The 24,573-nt window shown below is 44.9% G+C and overlaps 1 protein-coding gene across 3 annotated transcripts in view; it reads right to left on the reverse strand.

Annotated features, from left to right (window-relative positions):
- The window catches only part of INTS4 (integrator complex subunit 4), a 40,870-nt gene extending 17,345 nt beyond the window's left edge, over positions 1-23,525 (reverse strand). For 2 of the 3 annotated variants that reach the window (XR_012585206.1, XM_074572336.1), the window contains exons 1-15: positions 23,418-23,525; positions 22,227-22,421; positions 19,162-19,279; positions 16,531-16,637; positions 16,133-16,318; positions 14,414-14,464; positions 13,690-13,778; positions 13,249-13,369; positions 12,642-12,713; positions 10,917-11,091; positions 7,907-8,112; positions 5,565-5,707; positions 4,439-4,554; positions 1,892-2,025; positions 954-1,111 (exon numbers count right to left, since the gene is read on the reverse strand). Coding sequence is in view for 2 of the 3 variants with exons in the window: in XM_074572336.1 (XP_074428437.1) it covers positions 954-1,111; positions 1,892-2,025; positions 4,439-4,554; positions 5,565-5,707; positions 7,907-8,112; positions 10,917-11,091; positions 12,642-12,713; positions 13,249-13,369; positions 13,690-13,778; positions 14,414-14,464; positions 16,133-16,318; positions 16,531-16,637; positions 19,162-19,279; positions 22,227-22,421; positions 23,418-23,525 (1,979 nt within the window). In the remaining variant the exon portion in view is untranslated. The remainder of the gene's footprint in view (positions 1-953; positions 1,112-1,891; positions 2,026-4,438; positions 4,555-5,564; positions 5,708-7,906; positions 8,113-10,916; positions 11,092-12,641; positions 12,714-13,248; positions 13,370-13,689; positions 13,779-14,413; positions 14,465-16,132; positions 16,319-16,530; positions 16,638-19,161; positions 19,280-22,226; positions 22,422-23,417) is intronic. The other variant, XM_074572337.1, reaches the window with a different exon arrangement.
- Between the last annotated feature and the right edge of the window lie 1,048 nt (positions 23,526-24,573).

Consider the following 24,573-nt stretch of genomic DNA (forward strand, 5'->3'; position numbering starts at 1 on the left):
TTTTCACAGCTGGGTTTTCAGTGAGGAGCACAGTTTATTTGCCATCGCAGCGGGTGTGAAAGCGATTTACAGCTACGTATACAGCAGAGGCAGCTCTTTTGGAGGAAGGGGGAAAAAAAAAAAAAAAAGCAAAGCTTTTTGGAATTCCGTATTCCACACAAAGCATTTTAGATTGTTTTCCTAACTCTCAAAATAAGGCTCTTTTCCTCTTCCCAAGCAGAGGAATCATATTGAAAGGATTCTTTTCAAGTGTTTTGTTTGTGTAAATCAATCCAGAGATGAAATGGAAGAGGCAGCATAAAATCCACATTCAGAAGCCACGTTGTGCACCCTTATCTATACGGCAGCAGACAGCAACACGCAATAATGTCGTCTATTCCAGGAAAATCTCTCTCTGATTTTCAAACTGATGAAGAATGCCAAAGTCCTTTAGAAGTGGGACCAGCGATAACACCCAACAAAGCAGCAGAAGGCCCTCTCCTGCTGAATGAAAGGCCACAGGACCTGGAAGTTAGAAGAGCAAAGGGGACAACCTCTCTCTTCCCACAAAAGTGAAACAAACAAACAAACAAAAAAAATACCCTGAGCACATACAGCAGAAATAATACGATCAAAACGAGGGACTCGTACAGGGGCAGAGAACTAAGAACGACACACAAGGCTGTCATCCCTGATAACTGAAAGTGTATTTTACCATAAGCCAACAGTCCAAGAAGGTCTTACCATACTCTGAAAAGATGTTCCCCTAAACCACACGCTAATTATGCGGTGGGGCAGCGCCAAGGGCAGTTTTGTTTCAAACAGGCCATGAATACCTTTTTATCCCAATGCTCTCCAGAAGGCGGCTCAGACGAAGCGTCCGATGGCAAAGTACAACACTGATACTCAGAAGCAAAGCACCTGCTTCAGAGAAACTGGGAATCCTAACCCATCTTCCCACGACGCAGCCTTACCGGATGGTAAATTCCAGCAGCTCCTGTACGCCCTGCGGGTCGAGGTGCTGAAGGTTGTACACCCTCTCCAGGCTCTGATGCAAGAACTGCTGGGAAGGATCTTCATGCGGTGCGATACTGGGAGAGACAGGGGAGGACAGCAGCTTTCTACCTGGCAACTAAGCAAGAAGAAACACATGCACACGGGAAAGTCGAACACAAGTAACAACACTGCAAAATGCTGCCGCCTTATTTAACAACTACCGGTCGAGAGCTGGGATTTATTTCTCAAATTCAAAATTTCTATCAAGGATTTCAAGTCTACGTCTTTTATCTTTGCTAGTTAATAATCTCCATTTCATAATCCACTTGCAGCTAGAGATCTTCAGGTTAAACTTCAACATCCCTTTGAGGGAAACATCTTCCTCATCCACTAACCATGATACTGCGAAGTCCAAGACCACGCCAACCGCAATTCATTTTACGAGCTGTACTACGACTTACGATCGACTTCAGTCCCACCCGTACTTCCATGCAGGAACAAACACGCTTCAAAGCAGCGGAGAACATCTCACCCGTGAGTAAGTTGTTTAGGCAGGGCACAAGTCAAATGGTGGAAGATCTACAAAGGCTAATCTCCCCTTCCCCACGCAGTGAAAGCTACAGAAAGCTCCCAGGAATCCCACCCTCCCAGTGTTCTTTCCTAACCAGCAAACCATGTGCTGTTCTCACTTGAGAGCAATAAAGTTATTATTCTCCCCAAAAATATTACAAAATCCATACTGTAACAATTTAATATTTGGCTCTCCTTACTTAACGTACATTTGAATATTCATTCGCTTGGAGCTTGGGAGAAAAAAACTTTTTAGAATCCAAGTGTTACACGTGAACAGCCATGGGAGAGACCAGTGATATTTGTAACAGAGCGGCGAAGTGCAAACCAAAGCGGTTCAACTCACTCTTAACGGAGGGACCAGATGAGAGAGACTGTCCCGAAGATAGGCGTAATGTCTGAACGTGTGATCAGAGAAGAGGGCAGGCATTGTTGGGCAACTTTTCGCAGCGTTAAAAATCAGAACCAGAACAGCAATGTCTATTGAAATGGATTGTTAAAGGAAAACAGACGACAGCAAGAAGAGCTCCTCGGGGATGGCCACTTAAAACAACAACAACAGCTCAACAACCCCTTCTTTGCTGGAGACTGTTTAGGAAGTTCTTTACAGCTGGAGAATGCGGAGCAAAAACCCAAAGAGGCAGCTGTCTGAGCAGATGAAAACAAAGCAGAAAGCACAAACGTTACAGGGTGAGCCACGCTGGAGGCAGGATGTTCATGCCAACGTGGGATGGCTCAGAGGCGACACAAAGGACAGGAGCCAGGGATTATAAATGCAGAACGTGCTCATTAGGTGGAGTTTCACTCTTCCTCAAAGCTCACACTCTGCTTACCAGTTTGGCACCCAAACACCACCTAAAATTAAACATTTACCTCTGAGTTTTTGAAAATTGCTGCATTTCCTGCAACGCCCTGAAAAACATCTCTCTCACACAGACTTAAAAAAACCCAAAGAATCAGACACGGGAAGATGATTCTGCAATGGAGAAGACGTTTTCATAGTCTGAGAGCCTGAGAAATAGAGGGCAGCCAAAGGCTTAAATCAGTTAGCCCAAAGGCCGGGGCATTCTGGAGGGGTCTGGAGCACAAGTCTGGTGAGGAGCGGCTGAGGGAGCTGGGGGTGTTCAGCCTGGAGAAAAGGAGGCTGAGGGGAGACCTTCTCGCTCTCTGCAACCCCCTGAAAGGAGGGGGCAGCCAGGGGAGGTCGGTCTCTTCTCCCAAGGAACAGGCGATAGGACAAGAGGAAACGGCCTCAAGTTGCCCCAGGGGAGGTTTAGGATGGATATTAGGAAAAATTTTTTTACACTGAAAGGGTTATCAAGCATTGGAACAGGCTGCCCAGGGCAGTGGCTGAAGCACCATCCCTGGAGGGATTTAAAAGCCGGGCAGAGGTCGTGCTTAGAGATATGGTTTAGGGATGGGTTGTGTCAGTGTTAGGTTGATGGTTGGACTTGATGATCTGAAAGGTCCCTTCCAACCTGGGCGATTCTATGATTCGCCTGCACAGGGCTGACCCCAAGCGTAAGATCTCTAGCAGGAGAGGGTGAAAGGATCCCAAAGCAAAGCTTATGCTTGTCTGGGCACTCACCTGCACGGGGAAGAGGTAGGTTCAGCCACAGAAGGGACTGAATCCACATCTCCCACCTCCTGAAAAATCTTCTGCCTCTATGGGCTGCCAAGCATAAAGGTTTCCACTTGACAAACCAGTTTCTCCTCTTTACCCAAAAGCCTTTCCAAATTTTCAGCTGAAGCTATTCAGCTCGCCTGATTCAAATTTGCTAAGTGCTTTGAATCAAACAAAACAATGTTTTTAATTAACAGTTTACACTGGAAACGTACCATTGAAGCCTACCTTGTCCTTTCCGGCTCCCAGGCCTGTCTTCACATAATATATCTCCACAAAATACCTCCAAAACATTCTCTAAAATAACATTCTTTGGTTCAGGGCAGGAAGGTGCATCGAGATAAATAACAGCTTTCTCCTCACCGCAATGTTCCTTCAATTCTCAACTCATAGGGCAAGTTTACTTAAATTATTACTCAACCACCTGACCATGGATTAACCTTTCTCTCCACCCGATTCTAGACCTTTTCAATTCTCACAAGGTACATATTTAATCCGTACAGAATTTCTAGCTGATGGCCTGGGACTGGTAAGAGAAATCAAGAGTAGCTTCACAGAGGAAGAGAGCTGTTCCAGTCCAGCACGTCTCAGCATGCATCAGAAGTAACACTACATTCTGCAACCGCACAGAAGGCGAGCAAGGAGAATAAACAATGGAAAAATGGTATTTTGCATTTCCAAGGCATCTCCTATTGTTAAGGATAATGGTATTACAATAATAGTTTGTATTCTAAAGCACTAGAAGAAATAACATTAATACGAGGATTTCTGATTTGGAATTATTTCGAAGAGATGGTAAATTTATAACATTACAGGGATTCAGACACCGCTGTACTAAGAGACAGTGCTGTTCTGTACTCTGCACAACAGAGAGGATGGAAGTTTTACTTAAAAAGAAAAACAGAAAGAAACCCACTCTTCTCATTTAAAAGCTAAAGCCTCTTCAAAATTAGCACAAACTAGACAAACGTTTTCACATCAAAGCACTCATCTGCAATGCCTAAACCTTGACAAATTGCTTGATAAACAGATTATTCATCACAGTATTAAAAAAGGCTAATTATACCACATTGGTATTTACGAAGATGGTTCCAGATAACAGTTATTCCATCACTTGCTGAGCAATAAAACTAAGCAGCAAAGGGATTCGGAAATAGCTACAGGATTGTCTGCTACGGTTTGAAACGGTTTAACAAATGTGAGCATCAGGAAAATACGAATAAAATCTATTACAGTCAAAGCGATCAAGTGGCTTCATTAAAAAGATACAGGCTGGGTCATCCATGTCTGGTTCTGGCGTGTCAAAGAACGGATGTGTGCTCAGCAGCTCTGGGACTAACGGAAGCACCAAAGTGGGATGCCTGCTTCCCAAGAACTTCAAGCATCTGGAAACACACAAATTGAAATATTTCTTCATGTGACGTACATTGCAAAATACAACATTTTACAGCATTATTCCTTTATGTTGTAGCGGCGCTTGGAGCTGGTGGTCAGCATCAAAATCCTACTGTCCACGTCTACTGTCTCTTCACGGCTGAGTATTTGCATTAATGTTTGATAGGATCCAAGAAAACTGAGAAGACAGCTTGAAAAAGCAAGCGGTAATAAAAATTGTTTATTTAAACTGTCCAAGAAATAATAAACACCTGGAGCTGTGCAACCCAAGAAAATCTTTCATACTCTACGCTAACAAATGAGTGTATTTTTTTTTCCTTCGGAAATAAAGGAATGAGGAGGTAAAAACCCAATCAAATAACAAAACCCAAAACCTCCAAACTCACAGAGCAATGTAAGAGTACACTGGAACACCAAGACGACTAAAATAAGTGTTTCCAATCATACCCAAGAATTCCACCTCAGACCATGCGTGCTGGAGCATCCCTTCCTTTGTTACTTCCATTAAACAACCAGAAAAAAACCCCACACAAGCGTTCATTGGTTTTGCTCAGACAGAAAAAGCCCCTCCGACAGCACAGTGCCACGCAGCCAATCCGCTTGTCACCACTCATACAATCAACCGCTGGTAAATATTACTATTTAAAGCAGTGTCAAGTAAGCACCAAAGGACTAGTTGCGTAGAAGAGATGAGGTTTTAAACTGCAGGTTGAGTTAATCTTTTCCGGGAATGCTTTGAGTGCTTCTAAGAAGGCTCTTTCCAGGAGTTGTCCTCAGTTCTGGATTCCCAGTACAAGCGAGAACAACAGAGAGTTTCTACGTCAGTCACGAGCACCTACAATACTCGGTATATCCACTATTCCAAATATACAGAGAGTAACAGGATTGTATGCCTGCAATACCTGTTACCTCCTTAGCTGGCTCAGTATTTGCCTAACGCCTCAATTACTAAAAAGAATAGGAAAATAAGGAGACACACAAGGCCACTGAACACACTCACTTCCATATGGATTCTCTGTCCGTGGGATACTTCGTTAGGTTTTTCAGCAGCTCCACCAGTGCGAGATGGATGCCTTCTTTAGTTGAGACGTTGGTGCAACACAACAGTTCATGAAGCGCTTCCCGAATGTCCCTTGAAGAATCCTAGAAAAAACCAACCACTCAACCACCTCTGAGCACCGAGAGGGAAGACGTGCCTGCGCACACCTTTGCTCTGAAGGCAGCAGTTCCTGTTCCTTGGCTGAATTAGTACTAGAGGCGCCTGAAAAATAGCGCACTTCTCTAGTTATCACAGCTAAGCACGGATGAAGTGACAGCCCAGGCAACTGCTGGAGGGTCTCCTGCTGGTCTCATCCACCCACGTGCTTCATTTACTGGAATCAATGGGAACTACTTCACCGCTGACCTCCTCAAGCGGAGCAAAAATCACTATTTGGTTTGGGTGACGACGTACCCTTGACATGTCAACGGCTGGACAGAACAGGTTAACAATGATCATCTATAGGATCAAGGAACTTGACCTAACTACGGGTTTATAGACGGGCAATAAAAGAAAACAAACAAACACACTTAGAGATTTGGTCAGGAACTTTGTTACAATCATATGGGATCCCTAATGTACCACTTCTAAAGTCATATTGCGCCCATTTTATTTTTTAGGCCAGGGCGGGTTTGTACAGAGGAGCTTACGCAATCTCCAAGCAGTATTTTTAGAAGTGCCATGGCTGAACTCCAGCTTAATTAATTACATTCCTTCCGCCCAAAACCACCTTGCTCTTCCATATCAATGTATTATACTTCCTCGCTATCAGCATTTGTGTGGCACTGCTGGACAGAATGTGAAAATTTGACAGGATACAAGAACCGGCCACGTTTCAATGGTAGGTTTTTTTATTTTTTTAAAAATTATAATTTGCTAAGTATCAACAGCTCATTCATCACTGTCTTACACAAAAGAAAAAAGAGCAGCCCTCTTGTAAAAGCTCTTAAATGACAGCCAGCACACAGAAATGATCAAAGGAGGAAAGCACAGCAGGGCTGCTCAGCTGTTCCTGACTTGGGTGGTGGGAGGCAGACTGACCAAAGAGAAGACGTACTCTAAGGACTGGAATGAAACGACCATGGAGGTAACATGGGTGAGTTGCACGGACCACTGGAAGGGCAGTATGGAGACACGGGAGGCAGAAGAATACGAAAAGACAGAGAGAAGCACAACTCAACAGAACCGGAGACGAAGGACAACAGGAAAAGCCGAATATAAAGCCCAGTGAGAAAAGCGAGGAGTAGCCGGTAGAGTTAATCAGATAAAGTCAAAGCAGTGGGGTGAAAACAGAAGTTACCCCGTCCTCAACAGTTCCATATTTACATTCTTGGAACAAATTTAGGCACAAAATTTAATGCTGTTTTTCCAAATCCTTTATTTTGATACTGGAAGACAGATTTTACCAAAAGCAAGCAAGCCCCTTTCAGAATCAGACAAACCCATTGCAATATTAATCAGCCTCACACTTCAGCTATCCTAATACCTGATAATCACTACGATAATATAAACCATAACACAGGTATGATTTATCATACACGATAAGTCAGCGCAGAAGCGCGAGACAGAACCCCAGTCTAACTACGACGTTTTTATACCTTGATGCACAAGTCCCCGGCCTGAACAAATGCAAATGAACTACATAAAAATTTGAGGCACCTAAAACTTATTGCTGCGTCTGCAAATTCATAAGCAGTTTGGCACAACAACTGTTCAGAGAGCCAAAATCTCTTCTCCTTCCCGGATCAAACCCGTCAACCAGGAGAAGAGCAGCTGACTCGTGCTGTCCCCTGCATCCTGGCTGAGCGCTGACTGGAAGGCTGCTGGTTGGGAAGACCCAAAATTATACGTCAGATCATGCAAACAAACTCTCTGAACGCTCCAAAGAGAGATCTCAGGCCCGTGCCCTGTCTCTGCTTGGTGAGCAAAGGCGTCGCCAAAGCAGCTGAACAAAGGAACAGAAAGGAAATGAAGCTGTATTCGACACGAGGTGGCACAGAGCGCCACAGCTCAAAACAGGGCAGAAGGAAACACACGTGAGGCAACAGCACAGTGATCAAGGGATGAGTTTTTAATCTGAAATTCATCTATTTCAAAAGCATTTTGTTGTCCTGGAGATTACAAGCTAATAGGCCTTAGGAGCCTTTGGGGGTGTTCAAAGTGGAAAAAAAAAAAAAAAATAAACAGTAACAAAAAAGGTGGAGAGTTTCAGCTCAGAGGAAGGGGCTGATTAGCATTATATGATTATAATACCTCAAAGAAAGCAGGAATGCAATTTTTTTCCTCCCTCAAGAATTTCTTACCTCCAAGACAGCTAACACGGTATCCAGCTGGTCTTCCCGCAGCGTGATGTTGTTGGAAATTTTTCTCATTGTGTGTATCGACTGCAATCTCACCTCCTCAATTTCATCGTTAAACATGTCAACCAAAAAATCCAGGCACTTCTCCGCAAAAGAAGGCGAGGACTGAGCCAACATACAAAGGGCTTCAACCGCAGCGATCCGAACCTCTATTCAAAAAATAAAATGGGAGGGAATTCATCGTTAGTGCTGTTTAAAAGGACATAGTACCCAACAGCCAGGCCTCGTATTATTCAAGGACTGGGCTAAGGACAGGAGATGCTAAGGAACCCCTGACGACGATGGAAACTAAGCAGGGACCCAGGCCATTAGGGACCTTTTCCACAGGCGAGTCTTCAAATCTCAAGCTTCACCACTGATACAGCGTGCGCTGCTGCCGTAAGCGTCTGCGGAGGGACCTGCAGGTGAAAGAGAGGTCTCCTATCCCGCAACAAACGTTACCTATTTCGTAGCGCGTTTTGCAAGTGTAGCCATAACCCTGGTATCTTAAGCAAACTAATTTAGATAATTAAAGTCTGCTCGTTTTATTCTCCCTGGCGTTTTAATTGCTCGGAGTGCTCGCTGCATTTTTAACTTGCTAGGTAGCACTTTAGGGTTGCTGAAAAGCCCTAGAGTATCGGCGCTTTGGCAGTAAACAGAATGAAATTCCTCTGCTTCACGACTCTGGATTCCTCAAAAGAAAGGAAAAAGGTGCCTCATAATTATTAAAATTACTCAGAATTTAAGCAAAAAAAAGCATTAAAAGGTGTCCGGAGTGTATTCATACTGTAAAACATGGTAGGAATTTGAAGAATAGCCAAATATAACAAGCTTAAGTGGAGATGAGATTCTCTTCCCTGCAGCCATCCTCGCTAGCTTCCATAACATTTATGTGCCAGGATCGTAAAAAATAAGCATTAATCTGACGTCTTGCAAACATTATTGTTTTAAACATACTTTTATTTTTCGTTCAAATTAGCTCATCTTGAAAACATTTACTCAAACTCGCGTGTAGCTTTTAGGCCTATTGTTCTTAAAGAGCATATTCGATTCCTGATGATTCTGATTAAGCAGAAAAATGCAAACACAGCAAGAGCCCTGCTTATTCTGTAACGAAGCTTTTGTCACAACTCGGAGTCCCCGCCGTCATTAAGACCAAGGTACTAAGAGAAGAAAAAACATTTCACCGATATTGCTATCCTAAGCTGACACACTAATTCAGATTTAAGTTCCAATGTGGAATTCAAGAAATGAAGCAGCGCTGCAAGTAAGGAAGAAGAGAGCTCAACAGTGTTTAAAAACGCTGTAGTGGAGGGAGAGACCTACGTTATTTAAAGATCTATAATTTAAAGATCTTTCCATTTTACCGCCATCAGCCATTTTACCAATGGTGTACCTACGGCACAAGAAAGCGGAGAACGTGTTTCACAGGTCCATGGACTGAGCCAGTGAAAAGATTTTTACTGTTAGTCAGAAAAAGACCAAAAGTTGCATTTTCAAGCTTCGGGGAGAGTTCAGCTATTAGGAAAATGTGCTTTTATTTGCAGGAGTCGTGGAACAATAAACTGACTTTTACAACACAATCTACAGAGATATTTTTGTTATGGTGGTTTTGTACTCTCTCATTTAGCCACGTCGTTTCAGTAACACTAAAAGCAAATTGAGGACTAACGTTCAGAGCTAGGCATTTTCACGGTTCTATGCAAATACAAGCCATTCTCAACAGCCTTAAAAAAATATAAATCTTCCCTTTTCCATGGGAAAGTTGAGTTGGGAAGGGCAGCACACAGACTTCCCTGAGGCCGTCAGCATGGTCAATGCTACAGCCAAACCCCGGAGCTCACGAACGTCTGTGTTCCAGTTTGACACTCGTAATTCATCCTCTTTAAAAGAGGAGATCAGATCTAATCTGCTGGAAAGAGACTACGGCCTCCAAGTCCATCATAGGAAAACCACAAGAGACCAACACAACAGCACTATGGAACAGGTAAACGTGACCTCAGACCACAGCTATTTCCATTGAAGAAAAAGAATTATCAGTAACATCGCTAAAGAGGTAAGCAAGGCTTCACCTGAAATTTAACTACCTGAAAACACGCAGATCCAGTTACCAATTTTTGAGAATAATGCATTCTAGCTGGCCAAGAGGAAAGCTTTTAGAGCAGCAGAGACTAAAAGGAGCCCAGCCTGTTTATCCCCTTGCCACATGAAAGCTGTCTCTTAATTCATTAGGGAAGCCAAGCCCCGAGAGAAGCAAGGACTGTTTAATCTGAAACCTACCACTGGCTAAGAACAAACAGGTATAAATTGGATAAAATTGGGCGGGAAATTAGAAAACTTCTGTTTGCTGGAGCTGGCGGATTCTGAAAAATTTTGAAAAATAGGTGGGTTTGTCTCCATTAGTTCTACCCTTTGTTAGGATGGAAGCTGCTCTGTTTACAAAATGAATGATTACTGGACTCCATGGACACAGCTTCCTTGTAGTGCCATGTTTTAAACAAGTTCAGCAAATTTTGTTTTTCTTTCCTGCAGAAAAAACACCAAAGAGCAGCAACTAATGTTGCCAATTTAGAGCCACATGCAACTCTTAAATTTAAGTCAATAAAAAAAAAATAATCCCAGTAGCTTTCTGCATAATATAGTGATAATAATAATGTAACAACTTCTTAACAGGTATTTTACTAAAACTTTACCATTTCTAGGGAGCTATTTGGTTTCGGCTACTCAATGGAACGTTTCTATCAAAAACTCTGTGCAGCGCTGTAGCAGCTTTGAAACAAACACCGTACCAGAGATCACAACGGAATAAAACGCTACCACCCCGAAGTCCACAACTTATTAAAAAAAAACAACAACCCCACACAATAGCCAAGTGATCTAATTTGACACCAACCAACCAAAACCCAAACCAAACAACCAAAAGAGCCACCACACGCCTCCTCCTTCAGTCATTCCGTAGTAAGTTAACACTTACCATACATCTCATCTTCCAGGCCATGAACAAAGGCCCCGCAAGCTCCCGACTCAATCAAGTTTACAGCACCCGTATCGATTTCTTCTTTGGGAGCATCGTCTCCCCATTTTCTGCCACTTGAAAACTCCCCAGAGCTGTAGAGTTCTTTGGCTCTTTCGTGCGCAGTGCGCTTCCTCTGTCCAAACAAATTTTTCAATTAGAACCACATTACTTTAAATCACAGAATCGTAGGATGGTTTGGGTTGGAAGGGACCTTAAAGATCATCCAGTTCCAACCCCCTGCCCTGGGCAGGGACACCTCCCACCAGTCCAGGCTGCTCCAAGCCCCGTCCAGCCTGGCCTTGAACCCCTCCAGGGATGGGGCAGCCACAGCTTCTCTGGGCAACCTGGGCCAGGGGCTCACCACCCTCACAGCAAAGAATTTCTTCCCGATATCCAATCTAAATCTATCCTCCTCCAGTTTGAAACCGTTACCCCTCGTTGTATCATTACACTCCCTGATCAAGAGTCCCTCCTCATCCTTCCTGTAGGCCCCCTTTAGGTACTGGAAGGCCGCTATAAGGTCTCCCCGGAGCCTTCTCTTCTCCAGGCTGAACACCCCCAACTCTCTCAGTCTGTCCTCACAGCAGAGGGGCTCCAGCCCTCGGATCATCTTTGTGGCCTCCTCTGGACCCGCTCCAACAGGTCCATGTCCTTCTTGTGCTGAGGGCTCCAGAGCTGGATACAGTACCAGTACGACCAAACAAAATACTAAATGGTTTTCCTGGATTTGAAAGTAGATGTAGCCAGAGGCTTGGTTATTGACAGAGACAGGCAAATGCAGAGAAAAGCAAGTACTGCCTTCTCTTCTATGAATATTTCTAATTGCCAGCAACTCTTTGTACTTTTGATGTTGGGAAAGGATAACTACTACTATATTTTAATTAACATAATCTTAGACATCCATTATAAGAAAAGCCAAACTGGGTCAGAAGAAAGGCCCGTCTAGTTAAGTATCCAATAACTGATCTGCAAAAACAGATGCTATCACTTTGCAGCGCAACTTGTTAAACTGCAATTAAATACTTTAATGACTATCAATACTATACAGAGTTCAGCAGTGCTTAAAATGCGATATTCATTCGGCACGCTCGATCTCCTTTCCCTCCTCACTGCAAAGAAAGCTGTGCAGCACTTTCTGTAATAGACTTGCCAAAGCAGGCCACAAAAACTAGCAGCTCTAGCTTCATTGTTCTTTTGTAGACAGAAAAAACAAACGTAGTACCTCAAGCGAGTTGCTTAAGGAAGGAATTTCACTGAGAAGTTTTCCTCGTAGGGCTCAAGAGTCCCAGACTTTACCTACTCATGTCTCTTGAAATGTTTACGTCTACTGGTCGGATCTTGCAGGATGTTTCCATAAGTTCGCTCCCAAAACTAGGATGCGATCATTCCGTACACAATAAATAAAGCTTTTAGCCAAAAAGGCTGCCAGAATAACACAAACGTTTACCTCTCGTGTGCAAAACCTGAATAGCCTAGAGCTGTTTATTACGGGCTCAGCTAATGAAATCTAAAACTAGCAATTGCTTCATTGACTTTAATCTGAAAGAAAACCTGTCACCATCAATTAGCTCTCGGCAGCCCTGGGGCAAGGACATGGTAAACAAACACACTCGACATTAATGTACCTGTTGTGCGATTTTAGTACAATACACACAGTAAAAACAAAGCCAAACATTTACGTACCCTCAGATCTGACATGAGCTTCTTGTCAAGGGTCTGCTCTAAGAAATGGGAGCTAACTTGTTGCATAGAACCCTAAACAAAACACAAAACAAAACAAAAAACATCAAAAGTAAGAAACACAATTACTCTAAATTACACCATATAATTTCCTGATTTATCCCAACACGGCATCCGATATTATCCACTCATTCTAATGTCAAGCTTTGTTCAATGCTTGACACTACCGTATGTATGTCAGAGTCTGAAGAAGTTCACTTAAGATGGTCCAAACATCTTATTTTCCCACCGAGGCTAACATGGTCTTTCTTGAATTCAGTAGGCTGACATGTCCTGCGCTGGAGAAGCAGGGGGAGGGAATTGCACCAAGTACTTGTTGTTTTTCTGGGATACTCAACCCTCTACTCTCCAGGAAAGAGTCACTGCAGAGTTCAGCTGAGAAACTTTTGGGTTTCCTCGACCTCTCTCCCTTCTTTCTACTCAGAATTTTGGTAGCAATTTACCTCCCCAGTTTTTAATCCACCCCCCCCATTTCTTTTCAAATACATGTGAAAAGTAAAGTAACATAACATAACATAACTATTTTCAGATAGAAAAGAATACAGCTTACCAATAACTTAGCAGCTTGTACTCTAACAACCCAGGAACCATCGCTAACCATATGACAGATTTTTCCAAACGCATCATCAACCAAGCGAATTTCTTCATTGGAAGAAGGAATCGGGACGATGCTAACATAGAGAAACACGAATCAGTACGCTGATCTTACACCACGCTGGACTGCATCAAGTAAGAACTGATGAATTCCTACGGATGTGAAGCAAGCATCAGGGGGGTTGGACTAGATGTTCTCCGAAGCTCCCTTCCAACCCCAACCATTCTGTCATCAGGAACCAAAACTTCATCCGGATCAGTGCATTCTTATCAGGTATCAGCAATTTGCACACATCGGTTTTCTAACAGCTACTCCTGAGATGTACTAGCACAAAACTCTCAAGATTAGGATAATTACTATGCCCGTATTTTGAATCACTTTGCGTACGGTACATACCTTTCAGGGTAAAGCTGACTGAGGACCCAAATCAGCTGAACTGCGGCACTACGCACTTGCTCGTAATCGTCCGCCAACAGCTTGCAGGCCTGAAAGAAGATTCACGGTCCAGAATACCTGAAACATCTCCCCCTGAGCTGTCATTCGCTCCCCACAGCGCAATTAGTATCCTCACCACGAATCAGTTAGGACAGATTATAAAAATCGAGTCTTCCTTTCTACTCCCTAGTATTTCCAAGTTTGGTTAGGTAGACTAGTCCTAACAGAGTCAGTCAGGCACGCGCTGTAAAACTCCAGAACTGCCTGTACTGCGCAGGAAGCGCAAAATGTGAATCTGGAGGAGAATTAATTTGATACAGGCTTCAGTTGCGCAACCTTATTGACATAACAAACACAAGCTTCACGTGTACTCTCCAATGAACAAGGGTTTAAGACTTCAAGATTGCCAGATGACAGTAATAATTACATAGTCCCATGATTATCTCCCCCAATAAACAATACATTCCAATCAAAACATGCGCTTTAGTGCGTTTAAGCACAATAAGGTGCAAACCAGACTTTTATTGCCACTACCACAGGGCAATAAGGAATACAGACAACCTAAGTGCAAAATACTCCACTCCTGCTCAGTGCCCTCCCCCTCCCAAAGCACATTATCACAGAATCTAAAAGGCAAGATATGCAAACAAGTACAAAATAAATACAAATTAATACACGGTTTTACCTGACTGTAAATAGCCTGCTGTAATTTTAATCCTCTTTCGTGAAGCTGCAGCTACAGAAAAAACAAAAAAAAACAAAACAGAAGAAAGCATAACTATAGGTTTAAGTGACAGAGACTAAGTTTTCACTACTGTTTTTTCTGCTTTGAGTAAACCTAGTTGCTTGCATTTCTTGATTGCTGCTATAATTAAAATATTTCATTATCTTGGACGTAAGTATTTTAAATAAGAACTTTGATTTCAGTATAATTTCTTTAAACTTCACAGCTATTCATACCTTGATTGATTAGGAAAATACAATTTCTATAAGCACCGTCTGTCCGTTCTCCCAGCCTTCACACAATTGCTCAGTGTTAGCCATATTAATTACACGATTATAATAGACACAGGTAGCTTCAAAATGGTTAGTTTACTACTGTTCCTGAAACACAGATCCGAAAGTAGCATTGCCAATGAATTTTCATGCCCTGTAAACCTTTTCAATTGCCAAACCAGAGGAATAGCAAAAACCGTCCTACTAAACATTGTTTTTATCTGAAATAAAGTAGTATCACGAATCTGACTTATAGACAAAGGGATAAAATCTGGTTGAACGCGGTCGACAAGAAACAGTTGCATTTCTATATCTACTTCTTCAAAATGCAATAAGCCAGTGATAAAATTAAAGAAAAAAAACCACAGACCAGCAAGGAAAACCACGACCAAGAACCCCCGACATGGTTAGTGACCCTGAATTCATGCAGGGCGTTTGCATGCAAGAGCAGTTGTCTTTGCGCTGTAATTATAAATTCAAGGTCATAAATCTGGTTCTGGATTTGGTTGAACGCCATTGTGAAAGTCGCTCAAACGACTTTAAAAAACAATAATTGTACCAACAAAAATGCGAATGGAAAGAAAGTGATGAGTGCAGCCTCCAGCAGAGGGAGATCCCAGACAGATTCAAGTGAAATCTGATCTCCTCAAATGCATCCTGCTTCTTTCTTCGGAGTTTAATATCATTAATTCTAATTCCCTTAATTAAAATACTCTTGTTGACCATCACGTTAGCTGAGATATTGTTATAAACCTTAAGGGTAATAGAGAAACTTCTACATACCCACATACTCACAGGCTACTCGCATTAAGCAAAATTCTCAAGCGCATGGTCTTCGCTTGTGTTTCTGCAAAGCTAAAAGCTTCTGAAGGGTCCCCACGCTCCAGCCCACGTGAAAACCAGCAAGACTCATAAACAATTAGCGAGTGCTAATGAATATGCCCATGGGGCAAAACATAGAAGTTTAAAAACAAACAAACAAAATAAATTCTTTCTGGACTTATCCCACAGGTTTCCTGTCATCAGCAGCTCCCTGTTGCGTGTCAGAGTACTAGTGGCTTATTGTAATTACGGTAACCGATGCTGAATCGAGAAATACAGATTTCAGACTAAAAGTAAGAGCCTACATACACTTAAAAAAGTCTTCTACGTACACTCAAAAAAGCTTCTTCATCTATAGCTAAAACAGAAATCGTTATGAATCACTGAACTGCCCTTTGAGATCTCACATCACTCTCACATTTCAAGACCTAGCTTATTTTTCCAGGTAATTTTGATACGCTGGGTGGACTTTTGCTAAATTAATTAAATAATCTCTAATCCAAACCTCTCTGGATTAATTCGCAGCCCCCCACCAGCTTCTGTATATAACCTAAACAGTTTATTCCACTGTACCAGCAACACTTACCATGGCTTTTATAGCCGCAGTCCTAACACGAGGGTCCTGGTCATTAAAATGATCTCCTATTATCTTCTGGACATCTTTGGCAGCCTGGCTTTCAGCTTCTTTTGCAACACCTTTTTCCACTGGTCCGAGACAGCCAATTAACTGAAGACACTTATTTCTTACGCCATGGGAAGAATCTGTCAGATGCTGTGGAATGGAAGAGAAGAATAGATGTCACAGGATTCTTATCGTTCTTTCACCCCTTCGAAACAACAAATACTAAGATTCCCAGCAGTTAAAAAACCGTTAGTATCGTAACAGTTTGTTGAGAAAAAAGAAAAAAAAATTTAAGCACTGACTACATGAGTTTTTTTCTGCAGCAGGGAGAGAAGTTTCCTGCCCCAGGGAGGCTGCCTTACCTTGCAGGCCACCTCGACCAGTCTCATCCTGACAGATGGATTCTCTGGGAGTTTTGTGCCAATCACCAACAGGGTGTCCAGCAGCTGAGCAAGGACTTGGTGAGACTCTGCAAAACAAACCAGTGAAAGGCTGTGTACCTCTTTACTGAGCTCCTCACCAGCTATAAAATCACAGCCCCATCCAGATTGGAACGTCCTCCTGATGCCTTCTCCTTTCCAAGGCCAGAAACAGCCCAGTTCCCTCAGCTTCTCCTTGCATATCACGTACTCCAGCCCCCGACCACCTTGGTGACCCTCTACTGAACTCACTCAACCTTCCCAGCACTTATCTGGCACCGGGGAGCCCAAAACTGGATGCAGTATTCCAGATGTGGTCTAACCAGTGCTGAGTAAAGGGGAAAAATCTCTTCCCTCGACCTGCTGGCTACGCTCCTGTTGGTACAGCCCGGTACGCAGTGAGCCTTCACTGCTGACTCATGTTTGGCCTACCGAGACCACCACAGCATTCTTACCTTTAAACTGGACAGATATGGGTTTGATGGGTGGACTGTTCAGTGGATAAGGAATTGGCTGGATATTTGTGTCCAAAGAGTTACAGTCAATGGCTCAGTGTCCAAGGGGAAACCAGCAACGACTGGTGTCCCTCAAGGGACCATACTGGGACCAATACTATTTACTATCTTCATCAATGACATAGACAGTGGGATCAAGTGCACCCTCAGCACATTTGCAGATGAAACCAAGCTGAGTGGTGCGGTGACACGCCTGAGGGACAGGATACCATTCGGAGAGACCCGGACAGGCACAAGAAGTGAGCCCATGTGAACCTTCTGAGGTTCAACAAGGCCAAGTGCAGCGTCCTGCACGTGCATCGGGGGCAACCCCCAGTATCCATACAAGCTGGGGGATGAAGGGATGGAGAGCAGCCCTGCCGAGAAGGACTTGGGGGTGTTGGTTGATGAGAAGCTCAACATGAGTCAGCAATGTGCACTGGCAGCCCAGAAAGCCAACCATATTCTGGGCTGCATGAATAGGAGCGTGGCCAGCAGGGCAAGGGAGGGGATTCTGCCCCTCTACTCCATTCTCATGAGACACCACTTGGAGTACTGCATCTAGAATTGCGGGGTCCCCAGCACAAGAAGGACACGGACCTCTTGGAGTGGGGCCAGAGGAGGCCACAAAGATGATCTGAGGATCCGAGGGCTGGAGCCCCTCTGCTGTGAGGACAGGCTGAGAGGGGGGTGTTCAGCCTGGAGAAGAGAAGGCTCCAGGGAGACCTTATAGCGGCCTTTCAGCAATTAAAGGGACTTTATAAGAAAGTTGGAGACTTTACAAAGTCCTGTAGTGACAGGACAAGGGACAACAGTTTTAAACTGAAAGAGGGTAGGTTTAGACTTGGACCATTTAGACTGGTCCAGTTTTGGGCACCTCAATACGAGAGAGACATCGAGGTGCTGGAGCGAGTGCAGAGGAGGGCAACGAAGCCGGTGAAGGGCCTGGAGAATAAATCTTATGAGGAGCGATTGAAGGAGCTGGAACTGTTCAGTTTGAGGAAGAGGAGGCTGAGGGGAGACCTCATCACTTTCTACAACTACTTGAAAGGACATTGTAGAGAGGTTGGTGCTGGTCTCTTCTCACAGGTAATTAGCGATAGAACAAGAGGGAATGGCTTCAAGCTGCAGCAGGGTAGGTTTAGGCTGGACATTAGGACAAAATTCTTCCCAGAAAGAGTGGTCAGACACTGGAATAGGCTGCCCAGGGAGGTGGTGGAGTCACCATCCCTGGATGTGTTTAAGACTCGTTTAGATGTGGTGTTAGGGGATATGGTGTAAGGGAGAACTTTGTAGAGTGGAGTTGATGGTTGGACTCGATGATCCCAAGGGTCTCTTCCAACCTAAATGATTCTATGATTCTATAAGGAAGAAATGTTTTACGCTGAGGGTGGTAAGACACTGGCCCAGGTTGCCCAGAGAAATTGTGGACGCCCCCCATCCCTGGAAGTGTTCCAAGGCCAGGCTGGATGGGGCTTTGAGCAACCTGATCTAGGGGAAGATGTCCCTGTTCATGGCAGGGAGGTTGGACCAGATGACCTTTAATCATTCCTTCCAACCCAAACTATTCTATGACTCTATAAATGACATTAAAGCAAAATTAATCTGCATCAAGTAAAGCACGCACAAACTGTGAATGTACCATAGAACATAAAAATGGACTTAAATGAAGCCACAAACAGGATAACCCACATTTTACTGCCCATTACAAACCCAATGCTAAGAAACTAACGCCTTCTTGCATTAGCTCTGATGAGCTCCTCTTCCAACAAGATTCCACTTTAAGCAAGACTGTCCTCTAGAACAGAGCACTTCAGAAGCAACGGCTCTCACACAGAGATGCAAAAGCAAACTTTGCCCTCCCTTAAAATAAAGGTATGCAGCAGGCAGGTCTGAGGAACATTCTTCTCCTCCTCAGAGCGTGCTATTGTCTGTCATCATCCAGAAAAGCAGAAAATAAGTACTCTGAGCAACAATTCCCAATTATAAACTTCAGATGTAACTTAACACTGCCCTAAATGCTTAAAAGACAGCGTGATTCTGCCTTGATCTCAAGCACCACCTGAAAAGCGAGACTTACTCTCATTTTGAAGAGTGTTAATGGCATCATCCATAATGCAGTCTGGGGAAAATCCTGCAGTCTTCGATAACAAGCCCAGCAAGGAAGCAATCTTCAATCTTACAGAGGCATCGTTCTCCTGGAAGGAAACGACAGACACCCTCCGTCATTTTCCAGTTTGAAGAGCATAAAACATGACACGCAGGCAGGACCCATATATAATTCAGCACAAAGTTCTGAATTTTATCACGATGTAAATACAGAATGTTTACACGGCAACTTCCAGTACATTTCAAAATGATTCTTTTACTCATAAATCCTCAAAACTACCTTCATACTGTTTGAAAATCTAAAGTTTAAATAAATCAGGTTTTCGAGATGCCAGAAAATTCAGTGTTGATGTCTTTGTAAATTTCTAATGAACAAATGGGAGGGTTTTAGGAGATGAATTGAGACTGATGGTCTCTTGACTTCTGCTAAGCAGCGAGGTCTGTGGGCTACAGAAAACAACCGTTTCTCTTAGTGGTGGGGAGGAATCCTGCCAATCTGACAGCAATAAAAAAAAAAAGAGAAACCCAACACAGCAAGGTAAAAAAAATAAATAAATAGAAGCATATGTTAGCTGCATACATCTACTCATTTAAGCAACAGCAAAAGCTGGCACAGGTGATAATTACATAAATAAACTTCACAAATTAGTATTAATTTTAAAAGTTCGTGCATTTCAGAGTTATTATTTTCAGTCTTCTACAGACTTGTGCACACAAGACTTCTGGTCGTAACTAATTCATTGTATTGCCAAGGATATCCACTACAGGGTAGAAAGACAAAAGAAGCCTGGATTTCATGCTTAGATCTTATCAAGCAATTAATTGTGCGATGCTGAGGTGTGGTAATATTACAATTACAAATATTGCATCTTTCAACAGGTGCAGAAATATTACAGTTACAAATTTTATGTCTTTCAACAGTGTTTTGGAGAGATTTCAGTGTCACACACACCCCCCAAGTGACAAATGCGATACCCACGGGTGTAATCTCTTTCTCAGCTGAGCAGCATTTTCTCTTTTCAGGGTCAAAATTACGAGCTTGAACAACAGTTAGTGAATGCATGGATTTCTACAGTATTGCGGTGTTTACACATTTGGTGTTTACTCTCCATTACTCACATTCTTTTAAGAAAAGGACAACCCACTCCATGATTACAGAAGAAATCAATGAAAAGGGCACGTCTAAAGGCACTTTTAATAGTCTCATGAATAATGTCGGCAGTGTTGTTATTGCATTACAATCTTAGAATCATAGAATGGTTTGGGTTGGAAGGGACCTTTAAAGGTCATCTAGTCCAACCGCCCTGCCATGAGCGGGGACATCTTCAACTAGATTGGGTTGCTCAGAGCCCCATCCAACCTTACCTGGAACGTCTCCAGGGATGGGGCACCTCCCACCTCTCTGGGCAACCACCCTCATTGAAAAACATTTCTACAAGCAGCCTCCAACCCCAGGGAGCATCTTCTCCCTCCTTCTAATGGTTCGTGAGCAGGACATCAGAGAAAGTTAACCTTTTAACTTGCAGGTCTGATTGCCGTCTCCATGACCAAACCACCAGTAAGTGAAGGTGCCTCTAACCCCTCGTCCCAACCACCTTCAGGAATCAGGAAGGGACTTTCAGGATCACCTCAGGACGCTGTCTGAGGACACACCATCGCTGACAGCAACACCAGCTTACAGTATCCTGTCCCCCTGGCTTTCCCCCACACACTGCAACGCACCACCTGCTCAGATGTGTTAATTCAACTGTCAGCAGGGCCACGGGAACTACGGGTGGGAAAATGAATAAAAAAGGAACAGCCAGATTATTTTATTGTTCCAGTTCAGAGGCCTTCAGGACCGTCTGGGGACCATCCTATCATAATATAAAGCGATGAAGGAGCAGGAGGCTGCAGCACCACCCTAAACAAAGCAATGACACGACAAACAAATATGTTGTTACACAACTTCCACCACGGTTACAGCTTTCAGGGTTAGGTTTCTGAAAGATCAGTTCGAGTGCAAGTTTTCTGGAGATACTAAGAAATCAGTTCTTAAGAAAATAATGTCAGCCACAGGAGTGCAACGCTTTTTAAAAGCTGGTTTCTGTAACAGGCTGTGCACCAAAAATGTGACCTCCTCTATAGATCTGAGAGTCTCTCTTCTAACAGAGGCTACAAAACAAACTTCAGACACAAATAACCTGCATTATTTGATGAGGAACCACAGCTGTCTTCACAGAAGAAGGAATAGGTCAGGTTCCTTAAGCTGTACACTCTTTTGAGTGGAGGTCAGTCCACTGAGGAAAATAAGTTCCCATCAAAAAAATGTAAACCAGTCTCAACACACAAGCCAAAGCAGGCAGAGTACAGAAATAGGTAAAATGCAGCTTAGAGCTTTAGTGTAAGTTCAAAGCAAAATAGACTCAACTGGAAGACAGACAGAATAGCACAAGGACATTTATGAAAAATATTTCAGCCTCCTGTACAGCTCTGTCAGATGCAAAGAAGTTTTGCTTTATCAAGTGAAGGATCAGTATCTGGATACTACGAAGAGTATATTGCTTCTGTTATTTATTTGTTATTCTGCTGTTAAGATTTTTTTGTTGAAAAGTTTTTCAGAAGTGTGATTTTAAAAGTGCTTTGTTCGCACCATAAGCAATAGCTACAGAGTTTCTCCACTGCTAGAACAAATTAAGAGCAAGGTAAGGAAACATCAGTCAAGAAGGGTTCACATAACGTTGAACCAGCTTTGAACAGCTGGGTTCCCTAGAAAACCTCTTGTCATGTGTCATGTCCCTTGTTCAGTTAATTTAACACTAATCATACAGGCCACCTGCAGGGATAACAGTCACACCGTTGTCACAGGCTCCTGAAATCATCAAAGGGACCGAGTAACATGATCAGGAATCACTTGGGTAAGGAACTGTAGTCACTCACTCTCCACACACAGGGCTTCCAACAGCCCAGGCTTTTGGCAACCGGGTCAGGACCAGGAGGAGCCACATCCAAACCCAAGAAAACAAGACCAGCACACTTGGCTCCCAGCTTCATCACCTTGTAATAATGCTCCAGTAGGATCCTGACAACCCCTTCCACGCTCTCTACTTCCACGGGCTTCCTGGCAAACTGGAGCAGGTACTGCAAGGCATCTGCAGGTGAGGTGGCTTTGCACAGGTCGACATGGAGCGCCGCTGACTTACTGGGCTTGGTCAGCCGCAGCTTCTTAGCAGACAGGTCCTCATGCTGCTGCTGTGGGCAGAGGGACACAGTTCAGGAACACAGAGCAAATCCTGACCCACTGCTTCCCAGAGTGAACACTGGCTCAGCACCAAGCCTGAGGAAGTTCCTACACCCCGCAGCAGTCACTGGTCTCTCCCTTATCTATCTTAGGAACGAACACATCTTCAGCTCCCTGTAGCTGCTCCTATCATAGAATCATCTAGGTTGGAAGGGACCTTTTAGATCATCAAGTCCAACCATCAACCTAACTCTGAAAAAAGCCATCCCTAAACCATATCTCTAAGCACTATGTCTGCCCGCATTTTGAACGCTTCCAGGGATGGTGCCTCAACCACTTCCCTGGGCAGCCTGTTCCAATGCTTAATAACCCCTTCAGTAAAGAATGTTTTCCTAATATCCCATCTAAACCTCTCGCAGCACAACTTGAGACCACTTCCTTTTGCCCTATTGCCTGTTCCTTGGGAGAAGAGACCGACCCCACCTCTCTACAACTTGTCTTGCTCTGGCAGCCCCTATCCCCGGGAAACACTGTCTCTCTTAAATTTATGAGAAGCTGTTAAACCTACACAGCCAAATTCTGGCCCTTCCAACCCCAAACAACCAACCCAAGGCAAACGAGACTTCTCGCCTGCCCAACAGCCGGGAGCAGCCGAGACACTCGCTGCCATAAAACTCGCTGCCGTTCCTCTGCCCCCGGCAGTCATGACACTCCCCTGGCCGCCCCCTCCCCACCCTGAGGAGGGCATTCTCCCGCTCCCGCACACAACCTGAGCCAGCCCCCTTCCCTCCAGGCAGCCCCCATTTCCCTAAACCCGGGGCCAACCCCTCCCGCTCCTCACCGGCCACCCCGGCCCTGAGGCCCTCGCCCCATGGCGGCGGGCAGCGCTCCGAGGTTAGGCCCCAGGCTAGGCCGGCGGCTTCTCCCACAGCCCCGCGCCACCCGCCGCACCGCGGAGCTCGGGGCCGTTCCCCCCAACCCCGCGCAGCCCGGCGGTGGTGCGTTACCTGGACCACCTTGGTGAACTCCTCGTACACCCGCTTCTTCAGGTGCGCCGCCATGCCGCCGCCCGGCCCTCCGCGGCCGCCGTAAGCGCAACCCGGAAGAGAAACCATAGAGTCGCCAGCAGGGAGGCGGTGAAAGAAGCGTCCTCTCTTTCCAGCTGGAGGTCGCGCTCTATGGTCAAGCGGCCGGGCCCCGGACGGGGGTGGTGGTGGCGTGGCCTCCCGTTGCCATGGGAACGCGGGCTGGACATGGCGGCTGCGGCCTGGGCCGCCCCGCAACCGAACCCCGCCAGGGGGTCGGCCTTGTCAGCGCCGCGCAGTTTTACCCCAAAATACCCACCGGTTTCGTTATTATTTGAGGTTAAACCAAAACGGAATAATGGAATCACAGCTTGCTTTGGGTTGGAAGGGACCTTTAAAGGCCATCTAGTCCAACCGCCCTGCTGTAGGCAGGGACATCTTCAACTACATCAGGTTGCTCAGAGCCCTGTCCAACCTGTCCTGGGATGTTTCCAGGGATGGGGCATCTCCAACCTCCCTGGGCAACCTGGGCCAGTGTCTCACCACCCTCACAGGCAAGAATGTCTTCCTTAGATCTAGTCTAAATCTCCCCTCTTTTAGTTTGAAGCCATTTCCCCTTGTCCTATTGCTACAGGCCCTGCTAAAAAGTCCCTCTCCAGATTTCTTGTAGCCCTCCCCTTGAGGGACTGGAAGGGGCTCCAAGGTCTCCACGGAGCCTTCTCTTCTCCAGACTGAACCCCCCCAGCTCTCTCAGCCCGTCCTCCCAGCAGAGGGGCTCCAGCCCTCCCAGCATCTCCGGGGCCTCCTCTGGCCCCGCTCCAACAGCTCCGTGTCTCTCCTGTGCTGAGGCCCCAGAGCTGGAGGCAGCACTGCAGGGGGGTCTCCCCCGAGCGGAGCAGAGGGGCAGAATCCCCCCCCTCGCCCTGCTGCCCACACTGCTGGGGATGCAGCCCAGGCTGCGGGGGGGTTTCTGGGCTGCCAGCGCACATTGACGGCTCATGTTGACCTTCTCACCCACCAACACTCCCAAGTCCTTCTCCTCACGGCTGCTCTCCATCCATTCTCCACCCAGCCTGGATTTGTGCTCATGATTGCCCCCACCCAGGTGCAGGACCCTGCACTTGGCCTCGTTGAACTT

Source organism: Larus michahellis, chromosome 1 (assembly GCF_964199755.1).
Source record: "Larus michahellis chromosome 1, bLarMic1.1, whole genome shotgun sequence".
Lineage (NCBI taxonomy): Eukaryota > Metazoa > Chordata > Aves > Charadriiformes > Laridae > Larus > Larus michahellis.